General features: G+C 41.5%; 1 protein-coding gene across 1 annotated transcript; it reads left to right on the top strand.

Moving 5' to 3' along the window:
* Positions 1-39: 39 nt before the first annotated feature.
* On the top strand, positions 40-7,871 carry tedc1 (tubulin epsilon and delta complex 1). The gene is made up of 8 exons (XM_048974320.1): positions 40-690; positions 978-1,068; positions 1,214-1,419; positions 3,478-3,663; positions 3,737-3,823; positions 4,307-4,393; positions 5,248-5,460; positions 6,838-7,871. Exons 1-8 carry the CDS (start codon positions 559-561, stop codon positions 7,183-7,185), a joined length of 1,350 nt encoding a protein of 449 aa, XP_048830277.1. The 5' UTR covers positions 40-558; the 3' UTR covers positions 7,186-7,871.
* The last annotated feature ends 7,970 nt before the right edge of the window (positions 7,872-15,841 follow it).

Genomic DNA, 15,841 nt, shown 5'->3' with positions numbered 1-15,841 from the left:
CTTATTTTTGTTATTTACCCGTCTTGTTGTATTTGCACACATTACATTCACCACATTATTTTTCCAGGACTGCTGTATACTGCTTGCTTCACCTGCCACAGTGAAGTCTATCCATCTATCGTCTAGCTATGTGGCCATGTGGTGGGGGTATGATGCTGGAGATAATGGCCGACAGTACAGGACACCGTACTCTACGGGCAATACAAATACGATAAATACTTAAAACTTGCATAGCGGGATGATCACTGAACACTCGGAAGAAATATGGAAACTTCACACACAGAAAGGAAACAGGATCCGAATCGTCACCATAAAAGTATAAGGAAACAGTGATACACACCAAGACACCGTCATTAGATCAAAACAGCTGGCGTGCAGCTATTGGCTGCCGTGGGGGGCGCTGTGATACGTAAAGACTCACGTTCACTTCCGCACTCGTGCGCGGTCACGTGCGGAAATAGTGTCCGTGACGTAGTCTCCATGACGACACGCGCTGTGTTTATCTGCCGGGAAAGTTAAATTACATTAAGTTAGCTTGCTAGCTAATTATGCGCAAGAATGCAACGGAATAAAAGTTTGAAGGTTAAAGAGGTGATCGAATCTCTTTGTAAACTTCTGTGTGCGCTGGGAGTTCAGTCTGTCCCCGGAGCAGAGACCTTCAGACGGGCTAAATTCAACAAGCCGGATGCGGTAAGAGGCCAGCCAGTTCGACCGCTGCTTAATGGTTGTAAACAAGTACAGTTAGAATCACATAAATCCATATGTTGCACTTAACAGGTGTCTAACTAGCAACCGGCTCCTTATCTAGTTATTTTACCATATGTTAGCCCCGTCGCTAACGGTATATGCTGTGTCTGTCTCTTTGAGCGTGAATACCCGATATCAAGTAAATAATACAAAAAGTAACAGTAGCTGGTAACTTTGATAAATTTAATTTTGGGTCTATTTTCGCATTGCGTCTTGTGTTTCTGTTATAGGTACCGGAGATGTGGCAGCTGCTGTACAGTATTTATGTGAAGGCTTTTCAGTTTGACTGCGAATTCCAGGTCCCACATAAGCCCGATCTAGGTTGTTGCAAATATTATTTCTTTCTTTCTTCTTCATTATTATTATTATTATTATTATTATTATTATTATTATTATTATTAGTAATAGTAGTAGTAGTAGTTTGGTATTTCCCTAGTAGTAGTGGTATAGTATACTTTTATTCCAGGTGCTCAGGTAAGCCTAGTGAGGAGCATGCTGGTGCATTATGGGTATGGAGCCCAGAGGCTGTGTGGTGACAGGAGCCAGTGGGATGAAGTTGGAAGCCGTGACCTGCTGCTTGCCTTGGGCTGGCTGCTGTCAACAGGAAGCCTGTTGGAGAGCCTTCTGTGGGAGGCAGTGCAGGGCCCAGATGTTCTGCCAGGAGTCACCAGAGTAAGTGCTTTACACTGGACTTTATCCTTGCATCCACGATTTGCTTAAAATTTGAAAGAACAGAACTGTCCATTTAATAGCATTACTAAATGAGAACTGTCTGGAAAAGACAAAGCCTGGACTGTGATTGTTCGTTTGTTTTCACTCTTCTTATTTAGTGAGCAGACATTCCAGCTTGCCTGATTAAAGGCCGTATTACCGGAGTTGCGGATTCTCACACATCTGATGTGACACTCGCGCTTTCTGACGCTCACGCAAGGAATATTACAGCAAATCTATATTGTTCCAATATAAATCTAAAATTAGCTGCATAAGCTTACTGGTAGTTTGCAAACCCTGCAGTCTGTTTACAGGGTAATAAAACTGATCCATACATCTAAAACGCATATGTATATGTTTGCAGACTTGTCTCGAATTGAAAATCTCACGCCGGCCAGCTAACCAAAGTTGACAACCCTGGGTCACTAAACATAAATACCCTCCCTGTTAAATGTAGAAAAGCTGTTGTTTTAAAAACTGGACACTTTTATTATTGTGGAATCCCTTGTTAGACAGGAAGAGCATGTAACCTACCGCTGTGGCCAAAAATATTGGCACCCCTCCACTACTTTTAGAAAATGCACCACTTCTCCCAGATAACTGTTGCAATGTCTAATGATTTGGTGTTCAAACATATATTTCTTTTGTTTACATTAAAACAACATAAAAAAGCAAAGAAAAAGTCAAACCTGACGTAATTCCACAAAGAACTCCAGAAACGGACTGGACAAAACTGACAACTTTTCAAAAGTATCCGAAATAATTGGATTTCATTCATGTGATGTCCCTATAATTTGAGTGAATATACACACAGACCGGGGTAAAATTGCAAATTTGAATGAAAATCAGCAGGTCTAAAGTGAATAATAAACTAATTTATGTTAAGCCATTCATCTAACACTTTAATCTTAAGCCACTTCCTATAGAGGAACAGGTTCTGTGTACTCCCTGGGATTCAAACCCACAACCTTTGTGTTGTTAACGCAGTGCACTACCTGTTGAGCTTATTACAAATCTGACGCCGGAGCCTAAAATTGTTTCACATGTGAATGAATGGTGCACCAGTACTGATACACACTGAGTTATGTCTACATAAAAATTGCATTCTTTGGCAGAATTGTTGGTCTTTTCTTCAACATAAGATATCACATCTTTCACCATTTGTTTCAAGCAGTAGCACTATATCTGCAGGTGGAAAGTCTTATGCGCTCCAACATCAGTGGTTAGCATGGAAGCCTGCATACTCTATGGCTTACTGACATCAAGAGTTTACCCATAAACCTTCTAAAACAGTGCTGAGATTCTGTAGCTGGAGCCGGTGCTTCAGCTCTCTGAAGCCACCAGGTGTCATCGCTGTACTTCTAGTGCTCTCAGCTACTCTGTTACTTACTTACTGCACACTTGAAGATGGCAGAATGCCCTGGAGATTTCTGCATGGGCACCTTGCAGGGAAGATGGGAAGTCATTGAGCTGAGGCAGTGTGTGTGTGTGTGTGTGTGTGTGTGTGTGTGTGTGTGTGTGTGTGTGTGTGTGTGTGTGTGTGTGTGTGTGTGTGTGTGTGTGTGTGTATATACATCCATCCATCCATTTATTTTTTTATTCATTAATAATGATTGCTTAAGGGGAACAAAGTCACATCAGCCAATGACTGCGAGATGTAATTTGTTTGCAGGAAGGCCAGCCTTGAGGTACCAGCCCAGTGAGTGTAAGCAGGGGCTGGGAACCATTGTGGAGTTTCTAGGAATTCTCTAGATCCCATTGAGCAGATAACGCTAAGCTTATCCGACGAATGTACTTATGTATTTCTTTTCTGAAGGGCCTTTGGGATTAATTAAATTACAACAAACATGGGAGACTTTTCAAGGACTTCACCCAGTTAAAATGAAGGACAATTCTTACAAATTGACAATTAATTTCAATTCAAAAAGCGTTTAAAATGTTTAGATCTAATGCATTATACTTTGAATGGATGCTGGCTTGCTTTGGCTGAGTAAGCACATAAGGTTGTTATGGTTTCAGATGTCTTTCACAGTACCCAGCAGTTTGGATGCACCTGTTACCCTGAAAGGAGAAGAAGACCCCCCCCTAGGGACAGAGGAGTGGGAGCGCGCTCTGAGAAGGCTGCAGTGGCAGCGTGGGAAGTTGACCTTCATGAGACGCTCCCTTCTGGCTGCACAAGAGGAGAGAGCCAGGGTTCTACACCAGGCACGTGATGCACCTGAATCTCCATCTGCGTCACCATCCAGTGGGGTAACTGGAATATTGCTGTTGCTTGTAGGTCCTGCACTCCACCAGGTGCACTGGTGACTCTCAGCACCGTGATGCGAAGACCCACCTCAGCACAGCTGCCGCAGGGCGCAGCAAGGTACCACAGCACTCATGCACTCTGAAATCCAGCTGAAATTTCTTATTTTTCTTTTTCTGAAGTAGCGTTACGAGGTAATACTAAGAAAGCAGGTTTGAAGTGGCAACATTCTTTTTTTTTCATCTTTGTCAAGGTTAAACTTTATTTTTGTGTTCCTTTTATAGACTGTTTATGAGCTTTTTCAGGCTTTTTGTCAGCTTGAAAAAGCCGATGTCATACTAATCGTAATGTGGGTGGCAAGAGTGACATTGAGAGGGTGCTGTGACAGCTGGAGCGATGAATCTTTGACAGAGACGGGCGGTATTTTTATGGAATGGTCAACGGTTCAAAAACGTTACTTTTCTTTCTGTTCATATTTGGCTTATTTATGTCATTTATTGCTTTGTACTTCATATAAATCCAAGTACAGAAAAGTAGGTTGCTGAGCATTTGTCACTTGGCAAAGGAATGAGAGGAAGATGAGAAATTCTGCTCTAATTGTAGGAGCTGGAGAGGTTGCAGATGGGAACCCGCATCCTGGAGAGATACCTGGACTGGAAGCTCTTAGAAGGCCTGTTCTGGAGTTGGATGGTATGTCCAGACTTGTTCAGTCAGTTCTCTACTCTAACCATGATTCATTGCCATTTGATTCCCTAGAGTCTGAATGAGCTACAAAGTTTAAGACCCCGAAACAGTCCCCTCGTTTTCCTGCTTTGAAGAACCATGGCACTTTTTAAATCTTATTAAAACTTATTAAAAAGAGATCAGGAGCTGTGCAGCATCTTTTGATGTTGGTTCTGTGCATACCTCTATTTTTTAAATTGTGTTGAGGATCGATATTATGCGGCGTAGAGACTCCACTGACCTATGTCTTCAAAAGTGATTTTGTTTCCGGTATCTGGCTTTCACTGAATATGAATTCTGAATGCTAAACGCCGCCCGTAATTTGGCTAGGGCTCTGCTCTGCGAGCTTCTTAGGTTGGAATCGCTGTTGCTAGTTAACATGCAGGGGGGGGGGCTGGCATACGTCCATCCATCCTTATTGTTCTCTGTCTGACCCTCTCTCATTATCTAGTGCTTTTCATTAGCGAAAGATTCAGGCATATTCATTTATAGAGGATTTATAATTACATAAGATGTCTAAAACTGATTAAAAAATTTTGCCCCCACCCTGTCATGTTCGTCAAGAAACCTTGAAGAAATCCAAGGATATGTATGAAATTTGGTGGGGGGGGGATATTTATTTACATATTTATTTATTTTAATCATTTAAATTCTATTTGTACATTGTCATTCACTTATAAAGGGACTCGAGGATAGGAAATCAGTCCTATGAAATATCGTGGGCATCGCTCATCCGCTTCATACTGAGTCATTAACTTGCACCTACTTGGTATTAAGCATCTCTCCCTGTGATTTAGCGCCTTTTCCTCCTCACTCCTCAGGGCAGCGTGATTGATGCCCAGCTGGCCGATCCCCCCCCCTCTGTTCCAGAGGAGGCCGCCACCACTGAGTCGAAGACCTCGGCCAGTGGCGGGGGCTGCCGGCAAGTGGGAGGGCCCAGGGGAGACGTGGAGTGCCTCTCTGCAAAGCTGTACTCGCTGCTGTCAGAGATTAGGGGCATGTGGGCGGAGCGAGGGAGAGGAGCCCCACCCAGAGTAAGTGCGTAGGGGACTCCTTTGTTTGGCAGAAACAATTTGGTGTATGAAGTTAATGTGAAAGTGCATCCTGCATTCAGGCTAATGACATCTAAGTGGTCTGGGTTCTTTGGGCTCTTTCGGGGTCACTAAAGACCAAAAAATTATTCTTGCCACTTGCTAAACCATTTTATGTGACTTGTTGAAACTGTGTTTATCTGATTAGTTTTTACTGAGAACAGTGGACATGAATGCTGGTCCTAATTTGTGATCTGTGCTGATTTTCCTGTCAAGTCTTGACACTGAGAAAAACAGCTCAGTTGGTCCAATTACTGTAATCATCACTTGAGTCCAGTGACTAAGCAGAGCATGTTTAAAAAATTGCATGCACATAGAGTTAACAGCCACTGGCTTAAAATGTCCGTTCTGTCACTGTTTTGAAAGCCTAGCACTAAAATGAAGCATAATTAATACTATAATGGTGATTCTTCTGATTTTATTTCATTCGTTTTATTTTGTTTCATTCGTTTTTTTCCGCAAAACAAACTTTTAGCAAGAATAACAGAATCTCAGATGGACATTACAGTGGGTATTTATAAAAACTTATGGGAGACGTCCAGAAAACACTGGGTGAGAGGATAGTTACAGAAGGTGACTTGATGTTTTTGATAGTTCGAATTGGTTATGTATGTGTTTTAAGATCGCTGTTCTTGAAAGTCGAAGGCCTTTATTGTCATTGTAAAAAAATTACAATGAAATTTGAAGGACTGCTCCAGCTGGGTGCTTTTCATAAATGCAGATGACAACAATCTGAAAACAAACAGTTTCACTGTGCACAACGAAAAACAAATATGAGAAACAGATTGAATGGCACTCATACATATTATTGCACTACATATCGCACAGTTTGTCAAAACTGCAATATATTATATAAAATATGTAAAACAATATATATTAAAAAAAGATGAGATTAAATGAAACCAGTAATAAAACAAATATAAAAATGCAGTTCCACTGTGGTATAGCACGAGAGCATCAGCAGAATGTACATATATTATTGTATGGCAGTGAACCAGAGTTATTTATAATGCTTATTTGTGTTCAGTGTAGTGATGACCATTGATTTTGAATCTGTTGGTGCTGAGTCTGATCTGCCAATGTTGGCAAAACCAGCGACAGTCGTCTAGCCAACCTGTGACGTCACCATCTGTGACGTGAGAAGACATGGCTGATCTTGCAATTTAATTTTGAGTTCATTGAAGGCCATCAGTAGAGGAATGTCCACAGTTATTGTGCCTAAAGCGGACTAAACGTTTCAGCGGTTAAACTGATCGCTTGGATTTTTTTGTGTTTCTTACAGTACATTGAATTCTTCCTGCTGCCTCTTTTCTATGATAGGAGAGACTGCAGGATGTTGCTGGGATCCCTCATGTAGAGCAGGCTGAGATCCAGGGGAGAGTGAGGGCCAGAATGCAGGACCTTGCAGAGGCCTACACTCCCACCAAGTTGACGACGAGCTACAGGCCGCGTCTTCACGAGCCCCCATGCTCCCAGGCCGACGCCGGATCGCGGCGCACAAGGTGTCGCGGTGGCGCCCTGGCTTCTGAGCTCATAGCGGAGCTGCGAGAGAAAGAAGCCGTGTTACTGCGTGAACTGGGCCGATTGTGGCGGGGGGAGAGGGAGGAGATACTGGAGCAGGCGAGCAAACTGGAGGGCGTAGTGCTAATCCCCCCTCCGAAGAGATGACAACTTCTCATCATGTGTTTCCGTTGTTATGTGGGGAAAAAAAATAGACATTAACATACCAGTCCTGCAGTCAACACTCATCTCTTTGCCACAGGAGAGATCCAAAAGACCAACATTAGCTTGCAAAAGAGAAAGAATGGCAGCCTATCTAGTGTAGTTTTGTTTATTTTATTCTATTAATTTCCATACTAAAACGAGCACCGTTTTCAAACTAAATTGTCAAGCAGGTTAAGGTTTCTCATACCTGTTTTAACTCCTGTTTATGAAGCAGTCCTCAGTCTAGTTAGGTAAAGTTGGTCATCCACTGAATATTTTATCCAATTAATTTGATAGCCATCATCATTATCGCCCCGCGATGGATTGGCGCCCCATCCCAGGTTGTTCTCTGCCTCGCGCCCGTAGCCTCCGGAATGGGTTCCGGACCCCTAGAACCCTGAACAGGACAAGCAGCGTCAGTAAATGGAAAATGGACCTTCATCATTATTGTACATCTCGACAAGAAAATTTGTTTTGCAACAGAAGCCATATTTGTTTTTTTTAGAAAAAATTATATATAGATTTAAAACAATTTTTAAGTATTCCACTATGCAAAACTTTAACTTGCAGATTTCAAAAATGCCCATGAGAGATGCCCCAATTGTATGTCGCTTCAGACAAAGCATTTGCTGAATAAAATGTTAAAGTAAGTCGGTCCTATTCATTTAAGAGGCAAACAAACAAGTGTCTGTCTGTATACACGCTTATATATTTATTGTGTGTGTGTGTGTGTGTGTGTGTGTGTGTGTGTGTGTGTGTGTGTGTGTGTGTGTGTGTGTGTGTGTGTGTGTGTGTGTGTGTGTGTGTGTGTGTGTGTGTGTGTGGGGTGGGGGGGGGGGGGTACTACATTGGTATATTTTCATACGAGATACATGATGACACAATATCATTTATGTGAATATAGTTTATGTTACTTTAAAATGATAGTAGTGGAGCTGCCTATTTCTGCTCTCCCTATCTGTCTTTCGCACATCTGCACCCTGCCCCGCCCCTCCCCTCCTGCTCGCAAGTCTTGCATGCAGCGGCAGTATGGAGACAGACGCAGACAGACATGAAGCAAGTTAGTGAAGAGGAGCTGGTTGATGAAATAATATATGCCGGTAGTTAATTTTTGAGCCATTTTTTCACGTACAGCTGTCTGTCAATAAAAGCGCCTGTGTGTCATTGAGGACATTGGGCTCTGACTTGGAACTGTCTTTTATTACTTTATGGGGAAAATATCGAGATATATATCGTACATCAGCTGATAAATATCGTGATATGATTTTTGGGCCATATATCGCCCCTTTAAAAAATAAATAAATAAACAAATATATATATAAAAACAAACACACACATACATGTGGAAGTTTGTGCAACCTAGCCATATGCATCAGTAACTGTGTTCCTACTAGGAGAATCATGTAATTTCTCAATGTGTAAGACCCTTCAGGTTACATCTCTGGTTCGTGTATTTTATGTAACAGTCTTTTTGCTCAGTTTCCTATTTACCTGTGAAGGCAATATTACGTGAATTTGGGTAAAATGGATAGGAGCCCATGATTTCACTTGATGCCACTTCGGGAGACTTGAGGGTGGGACTGTAATTTAAGTTTGTTGTTATGATGAGAGATCGCAGTGTCGTGTGTGTGTGTGTGTGTGTGTGTGTGTGTGTGTGTGTGTGTGTGTGTGTGTGTGTGTGTGTGTGTGTGAGCTGGCTTTGGCCTATGAATCTCGAAAGCGCCGTAGCGTCTTTGGCTTCTCGATGTTAGAGGCCGGGGTGGATTAAGTCTTCGAGGGTGATTTATGTATCAATGCTGCCAACACCCTGACTAAGCTCTCTAATGCATCGGTACTCAGATTTCACTTTTAATTCATAGGGTCTGCTGCCCACTCGTGCTTCGTCGCGTCTACTTGCTGTTTGGCATTTTAATCTTATGTCAGTGTTCTTCCTTTCATTTGTTTCTGTTTTATGCTTCTCCGCAGTGACAGATGACCTCATTCAGGTTCAATAACGTCTTCATTTTGTTTTCTGTACTGATTCCCCTGTTCTGTCTATCCCTGAAGCTGGCTACACTGGTGTGTGTGTGTGTGTGTGTGGGTGTGTGTGGGGGGGTTTCCCATGTATATATTGCATTATAACCTGTTTCAATTTCATAAAACTGTATTTTGTTTGGTTGCTTAAGGTTATCAGTGCGTAGGGGTTAGAGGTGTTTGGATGAATACAAATGTATATGTGTGTATATATATATATATATATATATATATATATATATATATATACACACACACACATATACAATTTTCAGGCATCCTTTTCATGTTCACTTGGGTGAAAGCCATCTCTTTCTGTTATGGTCTTCATCTAGTTTTTTACGTCAATCAAACTTGTAACCTTATCTTCAAGGTAAGATTGTGTTGCTTGCTGCTTTTCTCTTCTTTGTTGGCCATTGAGCAGAGCTTTTCTTCAGCCTCATGTAACTGAGGGTTTGTGACTGGGTGTGTCGCTCTGACAGGAAAAGGTTGAATGGAATCGTCCGGAGACAGGTGGGAGAAAGGACAGGCTTCACTGTAGGGTGGCCAGGCATGTGGCAGCCGAGCTCGTCTAATTGGGACATGCTCCCTGAGTGCGCTTGGAAATCTCACCAAAGAAGACATTGCTGGATGAAAAAAATACCTTGACGTGCAAGACTAATTAATGTTGCTGGCGCAATGGTCTGCTTCAGGGAATGCCATCATCTCTTCCTCATCCAATCCTGAAGGGCCCGTAAAAGAGGAGAGAGCCAATCTTCACAGGGAACTTTGACGGGTGAAGTTAAAGTGCTGCCTGTCTCAAAGTAAAGAGTCACTGCCTTACAAAATGAATCTGAATATATTACAATAAATCTAAATGCAGATTAAGTGCCCTGCAGACTGGTTTATGAAAACTGCAGTGTTGGTTTAAAACAAACAAACATTAAAAAATATCTACATTTCAAATCTAACTGTAGCAGTGTTTCTCACTCCGGTCATCGGGGACCCACACACAGTCCACCTTTTTGCCCTACCGGGAGCTGGGAGGGAGCAAAAATGTGTACTTTCTGGCAGGGAGCTCGGGGGGAGCAAAAACAGGGACCGACTGTGGATCCCCTAGGACTGCGTTCGGAAACGCTGAACTGTATACGAGGGTTGCATTTCATGAAAACTTCAGCAACAAAGTTCTCTGAAATCTTTAAAGATTTTTCAATTAACCGAATCTATACAGGAGTGCCAATGTAATATTTTGTTTAAAATTCTGAAGTGGTTTGTTATAAATCCTGGTGGTATGGATAGAATCAGACCTTTAATGTTCTCCCTAATATGGTTATCAGAAGAGGAGGAAGCTAAGGGGGATAGTTCCTTCAATTTGCATTGGCTGCTCCGGGCCACTGAAGATCGCATGCATGTTGTCTGAGGGGCTGCATATTGAGTTATTTTCCTGTGATGGTAACAAGAGCAGTAGGTGAGGAGCATGCGGGTATGTAGCAGAGTGAAACCAGATATCCATCTCATAACTCCTCCTTTTCTAGAGACATTTATGCCTCAGAACAAGTTCCTAGCCAGCCCCGAGGCAGATACCAGGACCTGAATACTAAATCAATAGCCATCACGATGCCCGAGGATTTACAGGTCTATTGATCTCACTGTAACTCCTCAGCATTTCAATTCCAACCAGAGCAGCAGAGCATGAAGAATCATAATATAAGGAAGAGCTCTTTAATGTGCACACACACACACACACAGACACACACACAGGTATGAATGTACGCTATTTCACAGAACCCAGAGTGTGGAGCCCCGCTGAAACTAACCAAGCTTACAGACCCCACACCAGCACAATGAAAAGGTGTCACGGATCATATCATCATTAAAGCGGCGGCAGCGATATATCGAGCGGAAGAACCTCGGGGATGACGTGAAGCTGTGACATAAATTAATGCCGAACAAAAGACCGGAGCTCCACGAGGAACAGATTTATACACGCGGTGATCGCACCATGAGTGTAACGCGTGCTGTGGGTCAAAACGGTCAAGGCTTCTGCAGAGGAAGACTTAAAATAATATCCATTTTCAATACACATTCATTCCTTTGAACACAGCTTTCATGAAGCCAGATGGGCATTCCAGGTGAGGACCACAAGGAAGAATATTAAATGCTATAAGATATATAAAAATAAAAATATATAAATCCATAATGTTTTTCTATTTTGCTCTCTCACTGTTGGCCTTCCGGTCTCTTTTGAAATCCCTACACCTCTCAGCTGTTACTTCCCTACAGTTTTATGTCTGTTATGTGCTATATCATGGGACACTGAACTGCCTTCCAAAACACAACAACAGGAAGGGTTAATAATGGAACATTTCCTTTAGAATTGTGGAATCAGCCTGTGACAAGGTTGCTGGTTCAACTCCACAAATGGAAGGATGAATTATTCAATTTTGGATAGACTTGTTTAAACATGTCATGGCTGAGCTCCATTGATAGTTCATTCTCAGAGTGCTGCTACTGTAAGATTACATGCTAGTCTTTGATATAACCTACTGTGGGGACTATTTTCCATAGGTCTGTCCTGCTACGCTCTTGTGCTGCTGCGATCTGTAGTCGTATCACTAAACTAGAAGCAGCCTGTAATCCTGGATATTGGACCATCATGATTGGGAAATTGCAGAAACTGAAGGTATTTAAGTACAATGATAAACTGCAAGTTAACTGAAAAGTTTCCTATTATACCTTAGGTAGTAGGTGGAAAATTTATGTGGTGAGCGAGCTTGAAATCAGAATTTAAAAGGGGCATTAATAATTGGTCTCTTCAGGATCGAAAAAGCTAATCTGAAATTCTGTCAGTGATTCGTTTTGAAACATAAGGTGCAGACTTTGATGAGATATTTATCATTCTGTTTTTCAAAGAAAATGAATCTAAATAAATGCATTCAAAGCAAAATATTGCCAAATATTGTATGTATGGCTTTTATGTGCCAAGCTATATATTGTTTACGTAGCTAAGCATTTTAGCAGAGGGGGATAAAAAGATAACAGATTTTAGTGTGGATTCCCAAAATCATGATAAGCTGACCTGAAGTCACAAAATTGTGTGTAGGTGTGAATGGTGGATGGATAGATAGATAGATAGATAGATGGATGGATGGATGGATGGATGGACAAATAAAGTGGGCCAGTAGTTTAGTGTCATAATATTTACTGTTCTCTTGACATTTCGGATTCTGCTTTATTTGCAACATCTTAATGAACGTTAATGTTTAGGAAACCATATCTGTGCCATGAATGAGATTCATTGTGACGTTAATATTTTCCTTGGCAATAAAAAACAGCACTTAATTTACTTTTTTGTTAAAGACCGACTATGAAGTAAGTTTTCTAATAAAATCTGACATCTGAATTGCAGCAAAGGCCTGGGTTGCTCTTTCTAAAAGCTGTAATTACTTCTGTCTGTTGAAGACAGGGAGATTTCCCACTGAAATGCAGTAATGGTTCAGTTTCTTCAATGAGTGCTGTTAGGGCACCTGTCTTGCATTTGTGTAACCCAGAATATTCTTTCATTTTGTTCAGCTTATACACTTTCACAGTGGGCAGCATTGGGACATAGTGCCAGTTGCTAAGTCTGTTTCAATCTATTACAACAGACTGAATAAATTGAAAAAGTAAACAATATATTATTATATATATCAACTGCCTAATGGAGGTGTAGAGAACAGATAAGAATTCTTAAGAACAGATTCAATTCTTCTTGGAGTTCTGTCATACTTGAGGTGTATGCAGTGGTACCACTTTATATTAAATTCACTACAAAATGCATTCATGGAACATTCATAATCAGCATAGCTTAACAAGAAGAAAATCTCCAAATGTTTGAGGGATGCAGGACATGGGAATTTACTTGATTTAGATCTTACTTAATGCATTAATTAATCAGAAATCTGCACCTTAACAGATCTCCCAAACTGAAGCATGTTGTCTAAAAATCTAATTTTCTATTACCACTGCAGCCAAGAAGGCCTTTACAGAATTGTACCTTCATCTTGGGTTGATGGATACCTTATCTTTACCTGATACATCTGCCCCAATTTCCACTTCATATTCAGGCTTCAGCGTAATATCTTTCTGTAGGTCCATATTTGACACAAACCATTCCAGTGTGCTGCTAGTTGGGGTGGCTGTGGTGGGTTATAGGGTCACTGTTCTTAGAATGAATTTCTGCTGACTGTGATTATCTGTAATGATTTATTTTCCTTCCTCTCCAGTCTCCTAACCCTGGTTCTGATTTCAGTCGGGACCTGCAGCAGTAAATTGTCTGTTGAGTTTTTCCGTCTATTGTTTGGTTTCTATTCTATCTCTCCAAAACGCCTTTTTTTCCTGTGATTACTCCTGTTGTGTCAGTCCAGTCCCTAACAAAAAAGGGAGGCAAGGCCAGGGATAACAGGAAGATGCAGCATCAATGACAGAACTGAGGCACGCACGACTGGGAGGCATTTAAGTACAGATCCAGCAAGGGGGAGCAAACAGGAGGCAGCTGGGCGTGATGAACATGAGGGCAGGAATGCGAGATGAGACAAATGAAAGCTAGGCGTGGCTTGTTTGGGCTACAAACACTCAATTTTCCCCTTTAATGACCACAGAGTAAATACGTTATGACTGCAGTGACATCTAGGGGTTGACATTTCTTTGGTTGAATCACCTGTGGGATTCCCATTGTTTCATTATTCGTTGTATTACTGGAAACGAGGCAGAAGAAAACGTCAATGGGTGTCGGTGGGAATGAGAATCATAATCACAGGTTAGTTTTATATATAACCATGCTCTTCTAATATGAATAAACACTATTTTCTTTAGTTTAATCATAATGCTAGTTCTTTTGTTGTCTTTTTTAATCCTATTGTGTTCTCTCCTGTAGTGGCTGGTTGCTGATTGGCTGCTGACACTCGTGAGGTGTGCGGATTGATGACACATGGTGCAGTTCTCAGTGCTGCTTTCACCATATTAGGAGTGTAACAGCAAGGCCACACCATCATAACATGTCAAACTGCGATAATTGCCAGGGCAATGTAAAAATAATGCATTAATGGTGAATAAACACATCAAAATAGATTAGATGCCATGTTTGGGCATAGTAGGCATGGCGTGATCCACGTAGTGTATTTTTTGACTGTAACTCCAAAAGAGCTAGATACTGGGATTTAGCAGCTGTTCCTCGTTAGAAAAGGTATCCGCAGGCCTGGCTAATGTGCTTTTTATGTTTTTAGTGAAGGTCTTTAGATTAAGGCTAAATGTCCGTAGTGCCATTTTACTACAGGTGAACCAGTGTTCCTGGCACTGCCAGCATACTGGCCAAATAATATCATTGCCTAAAGAATCCCCCTCCCCCCAGCAAAAAACAATAAAGGCAGTACATGGGAATGGGGAAACGGGGGTCATTCTTCTGGGATTCTGGGACTGGAATATTTTTGTGGGGGTCGACTCCCGTATCCCACTCTAATTAAGTCCTCTGGGGAAGGAAGACCTAGAGGTGGAATTAAGGCATTTTCTCATAATTCATGTTAATCTAAGCTTTGAAGCATGACCTATATTGTAAATGTCTGTCATGGCTATTGCCAGATAATAAAAAAAGTATAGATTATGTAATACATTTGAATGTAATCTGCCTTTGGACAGATACCTTTATAACAGCATGTACAATATAATATGGTATAATACAAAATAGGACTATAAAATGTAATTCATGGACTTAGACCTGTGCCTCTGGTCACAGATTGTGTGCAAAAATTCATATCTGCATCCGGAATTTAAAAATAGAATTGGTGACATTATTCCAGTCGTCATTTTCCCAATGAATGTCTTTAATATAATTGCATATAATTTTGTAAAATAACATTTCATATCCGGCATAGCTGGATATTAATGTGAAAGTCTTTTAGTAAAACGTCCTGCTCCGGGGTCAAACAGCTGTGCTTCTCTCATTTTTTTCCACCTGCACTTGCCACCTGTTGAAATTAATTAATTATCCATGTTCACATATCTTTTCCAGTCAATCTGCATACAGCCCCCCTCCCCCCCAGTAGGTCATGGCCCCCATCACTCCCAAACTCCATTGCCTGCTCCATTTCTGCAAATCTAGATACTTAGCTCCGCTTTATGCTAAACTCAGACTTCCTCAGTTTGGCTACATCCAATCCAACAAACGCTGCACTCAGTTAGGAGCAGAACGTCAAACGGCATGCTTACTGCTAATGGACGCCCATTACGCACTCCCATGAGAATGAGCCTTCTTTTCCAGGCATTTCTGTGTTTTGCTTGCGGGAAGCGACTAAACTATAGAGAGAAAACAATAAGAGAGGCGGCGGAAAAGTTTAGTTCACATTCAAGATACAGAATAATATTCCCTAAACCTTGGAATAAGACCCTAGAAGAGACAGAAAAGGCACACATGTAATTCCTAACTCTGTGGTCAGCAGGGCGGTAAGAACTCTGAACACCTTGGATTGACTCGAGCCATGCTTGCAGAGGTGTACATTTTTAATGCTATTCCATGATTTTATTAATAATAAGTTCCAGTGGCAATGCTGTTGGAATGTTTTTGGGAATGCAGTCCCACCTGCGCGACATCAGC

The sequence above is a fragment of the Brienomyrus brachyistius genome, chromosome 14, assembly GCF_023856365.1.
Source record: "Brienomyrus brachyistius isolate T26 chromosome 14, BBRACH_0.4, whole genome shotgun sequence".
NCBI classification, from domain to species: Eukaryota; Metazoa; Chordata; class Actinopteri; order Osteoglossiformes; family Mormyridae; genus Brienomyrus; species Brienomyrus brachyistius.
The sequence above is the reverse complement of the archived record's forward strand: the minus strand, read 5'-3'. Positions and strand labels throughout refer to the sequence as shown.

What these genes read in the sequence shown, in the direction of transcription:
- tedc1 (XM_048974320.1), top strand. Translation starts at nt 559, where the DNA reads ATGCAACGGAATAAAAGTTTGAAGGTTAAAGAGGTGATCGAATCTCTT. An exon ending in AATTCAACAAGCCGGATGCG is followed by an intron (nt 691 to 977) that starts GTAAGAGGCCAG and finishes TTTCTGTTATAG; the next exon opens with GTACCGGAGATGTGGCAGCT. An exon ending in TTCTGCCAGGAGTCACCAGA is followed by an intron (nt 1,420 to 3,477) that starts GTAAGTGCTTTA and finishes TTATGGTTTCAG; the next exon opens with ATGTCTTTCACAGTACCCAG.